This window comes from Octopus bimaculoides, chromosome 11 (assembly GCF_046866305.1).
Source record: "Octopus bimaculoides isolate indiv1 chromosome 11, ASM4686630v1, whole genome shotgun sequence".
Taxonomy (NCBI): Eukaryota; Metazoa; Mollusca; class Cephalopoda; order Octopoda; family Octopodidae; genus Octopus; species Octopus bimaculoides.
In genome coordinates this window covers 57,046,114-57,057,441 of record NC_142938.1, presented here as the reverse complement: position 1 = coordinate 57,057,441, position 11,328 = coordinate 57,046,114, and the positions used below count along the sequence as shown (strand labels likewise).

The following is an 11,328-nucleotide window of genomic DNA, read 5'->3' as shown; positions in this document are numbered from 1 at the left end:
CGTTGCCAGTGCCCCTGGACTGGTTCTTGTGCGGGTGGCACATGAGATGCACCATTTTGAGCGTGGCCGTTGCCAGTACCGCCTGACTGGCTCCTGTAGGATTTTCGAGCGAGATCGTTGCCAGTGCCCCTGGACTGGCTTGTGCGGGTGGCACATAAAAGACACCATTTCGAGCGTGGCCGTTTTCGTGCGGGTGACACGTAAAAGCACCCACTACACTCTCTGAGTGGTTGGCGTTAGGAAGGGCATCCAGCTGTAGAAACTCTGCCAAATCAGACTGGAGCCTGGTGTTGCCATCCGGTTTCACCAGTCCTCAGTCAAATCGTCCAACCCATGCTAGCATGGAAAGCGGACGTTAAACGATGATGATGATGATGATGATATTCGTATGTATATATGTTTATATATTTTATATATAAGTATGTATATTTGTATATGTATGTAAGTGTATATGTATATATATATATATATATATATATATATATATGTATGTATGTATATATATGTGTATGTATGTATTAGGGTGAGTGTTGGGGTATCTATTTAATTATTCTAGTAGCTATATTTTATTTTTATTGGTAGGTTAATATTTTAGTAAGTTTAAGGTTTTATATTACAATGACACTACGATTTTGATAAGACTAAATCAATAGTAGTATTTTAGTTTATTTCATATTATTTAATTTACGACTATTAGTATTATTATTTATTTATTATATATTAGAATTTAATATTTATTAATATGTTTTATAAGATAACTATAGTTTTTTGTTCTTTTTATGTTGTTAGTTATATTAATTTTAAATTTTTCATTCATTTATTTAAGTATTATTATTTCATTCATGCTTTCGTATTCTATACTCTATTCTCTATTTTAACGTAGTATTTTCGCGCGAACTCTTGCTTAAAACGCTATAGCTATTACATAACGTCTTAGTTTTCAGTTTGAATTACGGAAAAATTTGGATAAGTACTGTTTTCACTTTGCTAAAGATTTTCTACTATTTGAAAATAATATGTATTCTTGTTTTTATACTATTCATTTGGTTCTTTATAGAATATTTTTAATAGATAACTTATTTAACACTAAATTATTTAGAAGTTATAGTTTCATTTCAACATAATATTAGAACTTCGATTTGAATAGTGTTGATATATTTTCGATTATTTTTGATTAATAATATTTGATTAATTATTTATCTTTATAGTTTATAATATCGTTAAAGTTTTTTTTAAATCAAAACTTTGTATATATATATAAAGTTTAATCTTTTATTCTTAATAATTTTTTCTTTCCTAATTTTTTCATTCATAATTTTTCCATTCATAATTTTTTCATTCATATTTATTATTATTACGTTTGTAGAAATAAATAATCTTGTATTTTTCTATTATTCAATTGATCTTTAATTATAATTAAATAAACGTCTTTAGCTTTAAATAGTATAGCTTTAACTATTACACCGGTTAAATATGTACTAATTTTATCTTCATTAATATTTTAAACTTAAACTTCATTCAACTTGTATTTAAAACAATGATAATTTAAAACAATGTTAATTTATGTAAGATGTTTTTTGTATATAATATACAAGTTATTATAATGGATGAAGGGATGATTATTGAATGGTTATTATTTTGATATTATGATATTTTTTAAATAATTTTTCTATCTTTATATAATAAGTATTTCATATTAATTCATTTGGTACTTATTATTGGTTGAGATATATATCTAATTATTGTTCTACTTACGATCTGACGAGTAGCTATATTTTTGAATAGAATTTATTTTCGATAATTTTAATTGATTTTAATCGATTTAAATTTCTTTTCTATTTGAAAATTGGTTATGAAACACGTGTAATCTTTTTATTATATTTATCTTATGATATTTACTTTACTTTATATTATACTCATTTATTGTGCTTTTAATTATTAATTTTTCTATATGTGATAGTGGACTTTCATCGATGAGTTCTTGAAAATTGGTTATTTTCCCTAAAACTATATATTTTATATATACTTTATCTATAAGGCTCAATTTAATATTAATTTTTTATAAATTGATTTTAATTGAGTTTTTTACCTGTAATTTTGGATTTTGTCCCTAATATTATTATATATATATATATATATATATATATATATATATATTGCTATAGTTTCAGCTCAGAGTTGCAGACATGCTGATGCACCGCTGTTTTGCTACACTGTTATTACTGAGGGCCTCCTCCAATATGTGGTGCTTGGTGAAGAATGGAGTTTGATGTAGCTACCCTCATTTGCACCTCTTGCAGTGAGGTAGGTTCATCTGGGACTCTCGACAGGAAGAGGTCCAGCTTTGATTTAAAAACCCCTACATCTACTTTGTGCAGGTTCCATAGCCACTTGAGCATGTCTCTTAGTGTCTGACAATATGTGCATCTCTGAGCAAGAGTGGTGTGGGGAGCATCATAGCCACGTGTTGAGAGGGGTACTTTGGAGTTTGAATAAATGTAACAAAAGCAAAGTTTGAAGGAAATATTAGTTATTTTTCATACTTTCTAGGGGTAAGCAAATAAGAAATAACAGGACAAAAATCATGATACAAAGTAATTACTGTGGGGGAGGTGTTATGCATTGCTGTAAGCAACTGAGACCTTATGTGATTATTATTTTGTTATTGTACAGTACTGAGATCAAATTCTATGGTTCCCTAGAAAGAGGGAATTATTTAAATATCTTTGCTAAGATACAGTCCTTGCATCCATACTACCAACATTTAAAGATGGTCAAAGCATTTCACATTAAGAGGGCATATTTCACTAACATACACTACAACATAATAATTGAAGTTTTGCTTCCAACAAAGAAACATGTCTGGTAATAATTTGTGACTCCAGACTGAACTAAGGAAAAAAAAAATATCAACAATTCAATTCAGCAAGTTACACTATTCGCAACTGCCACCTGGAGTTAATGAGATATTACATTGAACCCAAGAATTTGATTTCAGTTTATTTATCAGAACTTTGCTTGGTCCCCAATTTATGTAGCAATGGCAGAAAATGGAGCCATCACCAAAGAAAATTAGTTGTTGCCCTCAACTGACAATACAAAGCCAGTTATTAATCTCATCCTACAGTCACCAACAACTGTTGGTATTCTACATAGCTCCAATGAGACCCACAATGGAATACTTCTCTCAGATATGAGGTGGTGTTGCTACAAGCATAACAGAGTGTATCCTGACATATAAAAATTACTAGACTGACATAAAATCACTCATAAGCAAACTCTAGCTTCTAGACCACAAGCATGCAGGTATCTCTCTGTTTTTTGTACCACTACTATACAGGCCTCATCTCCTTGGAGGTGGTCAGGCTGAAACTACTACACAAGCATTTCCAAATCACTCACTTCTCTCATCATTTCTCTTGTTAAATCAAACTTCCCCAGTGCTTCCTAGAGTGAGGATCCTCTAATACACCCTCCTAGTTCATGTCTTACCCACAGATATTGAATTGCTATGACTCAAGGGAAGCATTAATAGTAACAACTTAGGAGAGTTTGCATAGCATGTGTTAGGTTTGGAGAAGAAGTGGTCTCTTCTCTGCAGCAAGTAAACAGAAAAATATTTCCCTGACCCCTAGCAACATTTTTAAAGTGATTGCCCTACAAACTTCAATTTCTTTTGTTCATAGATCAAGATTTACAAGTCAGGCTCTCTGTAAACATTTCTTAGATAACAGTAGTGGTTTAACTGCTGAAAAACTTCAGCACAAGCAAAATTGTTAACACTGCATGCAAATACTTCATATTTGATACAAGAACCATGTGAAAAGTCTTCTTGTATTTGCAACTTATCACTCCCGCTGAGTTAAAACTTTGTAGCAGATGACTACATGTACAGTGAGCTCAATCCAACTTTCACTTTACCAGTTCAGAACTAAAACAGATTCTCTACACACTTCTTTGTTTACATTAACAACTTTTATGTCACTTATAACCATAAAAGCTCACATCTTCACTTCTCAACATCATTCTTGTCTACCATATAATTACATTTCCTGCCTACTCAAATGATAGGTGTTGTAGTAATACTTGCGGGGTTTATTATTTTTTTTCTTCCCCCTAACAAAAATCATTATAGAGCGTCACTGAAACTATTCTATACAGGCTGAACAGTAATAGTTTATTTCAGTTATTTCAATAGATTCTCATACATCTCAGCATGATTGCTCATACCTATATATCGTTGTGGCTTCCTCAATATTGCTCATTTCATTTTGGCATGCATTGTGAATTTACAATCAGCTAACATAAATCTAAATTAACTTTTAGGTATTGTGAGGTTTCTCATTGTTCAGCAGCCAAAAGACAGCAGGTCTTTCAAGTACTCTTTTCTAACATCTAAACGAGATGAGATGGTTGTAGAAAACAAACGTTAACTCTATACTTCCATTCAGTGTTGAAAACCAGTTTAAAATGTAAAGTTAGAAATTTGCTTTATCAGTATTTTAGATAATGAAAACTGTCTTCTAAAAATTAGATAAGATTTTAACTATTGAAAAAACATACAAAAAGTTTATTTAGACATTTAATACAGGTAAAATTATTACAATGTTTTCAGCTTCTTTTTCTCTTTGTAAAGTACTCTTTGCTGAACTGAAAAGAAAGAAAATATATGTACTAATATCCACCACATTTGAGGGAGAGTGTGGAAGTAGGAGACCATCAAAAAACAAACCGAGAATAAGTGACAGAAGTAAAATGAAGTGTTTGAAGTGGCAATGAGAGAGAAAGAGAGAGAGAGATAGAGACGGAGAAAGTCAGTGGTGCTATGTAAAAAGTACTCATGCTGGTGCCACATAAAAAACTCCTGTGCTGAATCCATATAAAAAGTACCCTGTAGACTTTGTCAGCTCCTGTCAAACCATCCAACCAATGCCAGCATGGAAAACAGACATTAAATGATGATGACAGAATAACAATTAGAAGGAATGTCAATCGGAAACACTGAGAAAATTAATGGGTTTCTATTTTAAGAACAAAGCTAGTAATTTTGAAGAGAGGTGATTAGTCAATTCCACCGATCTCAGTACTTGACAGGCTATTTTATCAGCACCGGAGAGATAAAAGCAAAGTTGACCTCGGCAGGATCTGAACTCAAAATGCAGCAAGCTAAATGAAATACAGTAAGGCATTTTTCTTAAAACTCTAGTGATTCCGGCCACCTCTTACTCTAACCTTTTCTCATTTTAATTTGCTCACTCTTGCACTTTCCTTTTCCTGTTGAGAAAATAAAGGAAAATTACGTGGAAGAATAAATAACTATAAACAAATTATAAATTAATTTGCACACTGAAATAATCAAAGTTATCATGATCATCATTTTTCTTTCAGGTCTTCATGCTGGTGTGGCTTGGAAAAAATTAACTTTCAGCATTAATTTTGCTGTCTATGTAAGTTTAAAATAAATTTAATGTCCTTGGTATCATTATTCATATCATACCAGAATAAACAAGATTGAGTGAGTTAGTGATGGATGTGAGAAGGTTAAGCAAAGTTTTATGCAGTGCTGTCATGTTCCACATTACTGCTCAAGTATAGAGACTTCAGAATAAGTTGCCTACTAGCATTACTGAAGACTGAGATCAGACACACTGATTCATATTATATGTCATTGCACCCCTGATTTAACAGAGAAAACTGGGTAAATAAGGCAAGTAAAATCTCAGCAAAAGATTCAACAAATTGATGTCTTCGAAACAAGGATTAAAAGTCCTCAAATGCAAACATCATATTCATCAAATGAGTTTGTTGGTTTTATGATGAAAATACACTACATAAATCAGGACTTTGTAATATTATTTTCCGTATTAACATAAGTGGAATAGTATCTTTCCTTTCAATTTTGGATATATATACTTCAGAAGTAATTATCTTTACATCTATGTCCTTCCAACTGTCAACATTTAATCAGGATAAAGGAATGAAGCATGCTATCAGCCAATTAGTGGAGGCGCAATGGCCCAGTGGTTAGGGCAGCAGACTCACGGTCATAGGATCGCGGTTTCGATTCCCAGACCGGGTGTTGTGAGTGTTTATTGAGCGAAAACACTTCGGCAGGGAATAGTGGCGAACCCTGCTGTACTCTTTCACCACAACTTTCTCTCATTCTTACTTCTTGTTTCTGTCGTGCCTGTATTTCAAAGGGTCAGCCTTGTCACAATGTGTCACGCTGAATATCCCCGAGAACTATGTTAAGGGTACACGTGTCTATGGAGTGCTCAGCCATTTGCACGTTAATTTCACGAGCAGGCTGTTCTGTTGATTGGATCAATTGGAGCCCTCGACATCGTAAGCGACGGAGTGCCAACAACAACAATCAGCCAATTAAACTGAAGCAAGCAGAGTTATGTTTCTGAAAAGGTTCAGTAGTTATAAGTATTCAATTCACAATGTCAATCACCTTAAATTTCATGCAATGTACAAAAATAATCATTTGCAGAATATTTTCTGTTGTATTGGCATCACTGATGCTTAATAACTACAGTAGCACCAAAATAGCAAAATAATGGACTGTACTCACCCCATGGATCAAAACGGATCATTGCAGCCTTATCTGCAGATTTTAACCGGACAGCAGCAAATTTGTGTCCTGTACCTGCACAGCTCTCCATGAGGACCAACAGCACTCTTGCAAAATATAAAAAATACATGTCACAAATTGAACAAACTGCAATAAAATTGCAACAAAACAGCAAAAGATGAGAGTTGGGGAAAATGTAGTGAATGATGAACAAAAGTGGAGAAGGTGATTTATGGCAAAGATAAACTATCCTTTATTGAGTTTCAGCAACAGATCAATATTAACTTTAAACCTTTGGTAAATTCTTTCTTCTAAGCCCTGACTATTGTTAAAATGATAGTTATGTCAAACCAAGAACATTGCCGTTTAACTCTTTCACATTCAAATTGACCAGATCTGGCTCAAAATGTTCAACCCGTTTTATGTTCAAACTGACTAGATCAAGTCTTTCACACCTACCCTACAATGGCATTCTAAAAATAAACACTCACATAATTGAAATCTCAAAGCTATAATGCATGATTAATTCAAAACAATGTGAATAGGCATTGCACTTTAATGAGTAATCTGAATGCTAAAGTATTAAGCCAACAATTGTGATTTTTTTAAATTTTTTTTTTTTATTTATAGTTTCAGCTTAGAGCTGCGGCCATGCTGATGCACCGCCGTGTTGCTACCCTGTTATTACAGGGAGCCTCTTACAATATGTGGCACTTGGTGAAGAATGGAGTTTGATTTAGCAACCCTCATTTGCACCTCTTGCTGCGAGGTAGGTTCATCTGGGACTCTCGACAGGAAGAGGTCCAGCTTTGATTTAAAAACTCCTACATCTACTTTGTGCAGGTTCCTCAGGCTCTTTGGGAGAATATTAAAAAGCTGTGGGCCCCTGAAACCCAAACTGTTGCAGTAACTGGTCCTGAAGCGCAATGGCATTGCTGGGATCTTTGGCACTATGCAGTGTCGTCCCATTCTGGCATTGGTGTAGCTTTCAATGCCAAAATTTGGCACAATTCCTTCCAGGATCTTCCAGATGTATATTACTGCATACCTCTCTCGCCTTCTCTCCAGGGAGTAGAGTCTTAGCTGTTTCAGCCTTTCCCAGTAGCTGAGCAGTTGCAAAGAGACAATCTTCTTTGTGAATCTTCTCTGGATTGCTTCAAGGTCTGCTGTTAATTTCACACTGGTGGGTGACCACAGCTGTGAGCAGTAATCCAGGTGGCTGAGGACGAATGTCCTGCAGAGGATCATCATGGTTTCCTTATCTCTGGTTCTGAATGTTCTCAGGATCCATCCAGCCAATCATCTGCACTTTGTTGCCATTCTGGTAATGTGCACTTGGAAAGAGGTATCATCACTCATGTCGATACCCAGGTCTCTCACTGATTTAGGCTCTGGGATTGAAATTCCTTGCGGACCAGTGTACTCTGTAAGTTTCATATTCAGTTTTGGACGTTGGTAGCGCAGGACTTGGAATTTTTCAGCATTAAACTGCATATTATTATCCTCAGTCCATCTGTAAACTGAGTCCAACTCCTGCTGCAGGTGTGCAACATCACTGGAGTTCTGTATTTTCTGCGAGACTTTCGTATCGTCTGCGTAGCTTGCAAGAGTGGCTATCCGGGCACTTGAAGGCATATCTGAGAGAGCGACTATAAAAAGCAATGGTCCCAAGACAGTGCCCTGTGGAACACCGCTCATTATTTGTGTTTTCAAAGAGGTGGCTCCATTAGCCACTACTGCCTGACTTCTATCTTTCAGAAAGTCATGTAACCACTCTCCAAGTTTTCCAGCTAAATAACTGAAATCATGAACAATAACTAGCATTTTAGGAATGTTGTACATAACTGATTTTTCTCTTTTGTTTCAGTCATTGGACTGCAGCCATGCTATGGCACCATCTTGAAGGGTTTTAATGAAACAAATCAACTCCAGTATTTATTTTTTTTAAAGTCTGGCACTTATTCTATCAGTCTCATTTTCTGAACCACTAAGTTACAGGGATGTAAACAAACCAGCACCAGTTGTCAAGTGGTTGTGGGGAAAAACACAAAGACACACATATATATATATATATATATATATATATATATATATATATATTTATTTATTTATGTGTTTCAGCCAAGTGGCTATATATATATATATATATAGACAGGCTGCTTTCAGTTTCTGTTGACCAGATCCACTCACAAGCCTTAGCCTACAGTAAAAGATGCATGCACAAAGTACTGCACAGTGGGACTGAACCCCAAACCACATGGTTGGGAAATAAGCTCCTTAAACACACCTACAGGTGATTTTTTTTTAATAATCTAAAGCAACACATAAACCAATGTATGATGCATAATGACAATAGCTTAAGTATATTTTCTCAGGTTTTGCCCAATATCAAGTTAAATTAGAAATACTTTTTCTGTAAAAAAAATATTGACTTCTTTTAAATAAAGAACACAAGTATAATCCAAGTTATACAGGAAGGAAAATGAACATTTGTGGTATTTAATGCATTGCAGAATGACATGAAAATTAGAAAAGTGAGATGATTTCAACTTAAAACTAGGTTACAGTCTGTGGTTACCTGATTACCTCTTATTCTACAATGCTCAATACAACAATACAAAAAAAAATATTATACTTACTTTCCACTTTTAACAAATTGATGCATTTCAAATCAAAACAGCATGGATTTTCCTGTAAATAAAGAAAGGTATTTTGGAATTTGTATTTGCTTAGCAAGTAGAAGATTCATGGAGTTACTTTATTCAATTTTCCCTCTTAAAATTCTATATCACAAAATATGTGTAACTGTCACCAAATTTTAAATTACAATTCAAACAGTGACTTAGAAGTTGCTGATATTGATTAATAATTTGTTCATTATCATTTATCTGGTAATGATTTAATTCGATAAAAAAAAAGAGTGATATTTTAGTGCCCATTGCACATATCAGCTATATAAATGATACCAGGATTTATTGATTCTAAACAAGAAATGGAATTATCACAGAGTTGATATTGCATGAATGCTTTTGTTAGTGAATAGTAAGGATTAAAAAAACAATATCATTTTACTGATATATTTTAAATGTTGGATCTCTGCCTACTGGTGGGTTTTAGAGGAGTGTGTAATTATTGTAATTAGGCAAAATAACAGTAATTTTTGGGGGTCTTACAAAACTTTTAAATAGTAGTGATGAAGGTATGTCTGGGGTTGCTTCTTTTCAATGGAAATTGTACAACTTCTACGTTACATTATTGAAACTAACTGGAGCAAAAATTCAGTTCTGAGTCAGAAAATCAATGCTAGGAAGGCGTTGAACAATACTTTACGAGTAGAATGTGATAAACCAAAAACTGTGGATACCTGGTGTGTGTGTGTGTTGGTGCGTTTGCGTCCCTGTAATTTAGCTGTTTAGCAGAAGAGACTGATAGAATAAGCACCAGGCTTACAGGGAATAAGTCCAGGGGTCAATTTCTTCGACTAAAGGGTGGTGCTCCAGCATGGCCACCGTCAAATGACCGAAACAAGTAAAAGAAGAAAAGAATACCAGAAAAACGTTCCGCACCACTAAACCAGGTTCTTTGAATATGTACGATGTATTTTAAGGCTAAATTGTAATTCCGTTTTCGTTTTGTGTAACTGAGATATTTTGGTTGGATTATATAGTCATTGGTGTTACATTAATTTCTATATTCTGTAACTGTTACAATATACTTTTCTAGGCCTGAAATGTTTGTGGGGAGGGAGCCAGTTGATTAGATCAACCCCAGTACACAATTGGTACTTAATTTATCGACCCCGAAAGGACGAAAGGTAAAGTCGACCTCGGCAGAATTTGAACTCAGAACGTAAAGACAGACGGTCATAATATGCAAACATTTTCATGGCATCAGTACACTGTTTACAGATGCTTACATTTTTTGTTTTCCGTGAATTTTTCACGGGTCCAGCTAGTAAAGTAATAATTCCTATACCCACTAATTTTTTAAATACACATTAAATTCAGCAATAACATATAAAAATAAGTTGTTAAAATTACGATTAGAGGGTTTACTCGAGTATTATACTAGTGTAAAAACAATGAAAGGGATAAAATATATAACTGATTTTTAGGTAAAATAAAGTGATGATATAATGTGGGTTACATTAACATTCGAAAACAGGCAGACAAATAGGGGATCCGGAAGAATGCTGCAGAGTTTAGTGTGGTTACGGTTAGAAAGTTTTTGGTATTGGTTCTGCTCTGAGAATAAAACAAGAAATGTTGTTTGGTTCCCAAGTTCATAAAGTTTTGAATGAAAGTTAGAAGAAACATTTCTCAAGGACTTAATCAAGAAGGGCGTTGAAGTTGAAAGATATACAGATGGTCACAAGTTATTTAAAATATGTAATCCATCAATGATAAATTCAATATGAAGAATATCTAATCAAAATAAGATAAAATTAATAATAAATGCCAATAAAATTCAACATTTGTTATTGACTAACCTTCCAGCGGATATCGCCATATGAACGTATGGTCATACAGCAGTAAATATGATTAAAAATATATAGTCTGAAAATTATTTTGAAGAAACTTTTAAAATATTTTTCTCAAAAATAAGAATTAAATAAGGATTAATTAATTGATTATAATTTCAGTCAATAGGCTGAAATAAAATGCATGTTATTTTCGAACCGGCTTTCACATATTAAGAAGTGAATACATAGAAAACGTACGAATGCTGTGTTCGGCGTTGAATTGTGCTAC

General features: G+C 33.7%; 1 protein-coding gene across 3 annotated transcripts; it reads right to left on the bottom strand.

Annotated features, from left to right (window-relative positions):
• Positions 1-4,547: 4,547 nt before the first annotated feature.
• On the bottom strand, positions 4,548-11,272 carry LOC106876304 (large ribosomal subunit protein bL33m-like). Of its 3 annotated transcripts, none has more exons than XM_089360150.1 (4): positions 11,067-11,272; positions 9,217-9,268; positions 6,578-6,684; positions 4,548-4,650 (listed from the first exon to the last, which is right to left on the bottom strand). In XM_089360150.1, exons 2-4 carry the CDS (start codon positions 9,240-9,242, stop codon positions 4,601-4,603), a joined length of 183 nt encoding a protein of 60 aa, XP_089216276.1. In that variant the 5' UTR covers positions 9,243-9,268; positions 11,067-11,272; the 3' UTR covers positions 4,548-4,600. The 3 variants fall into 3 exon arrangements, with proteins under 3 accessions (XP_089216276.1, XP_089216277.1, XP_089216278.1); XM_089360151.1 differs by lacking the exon at positions 11,067-11,272 and adding an exon at positions 10,724-11,043; XM_089360152.1 differs by lacking the exon at positions 11,067-11,272 and adding an exon at positions 9,942-10,526.
• Positions 11,273-11,328: the final 56 nt, after the last annotated feature.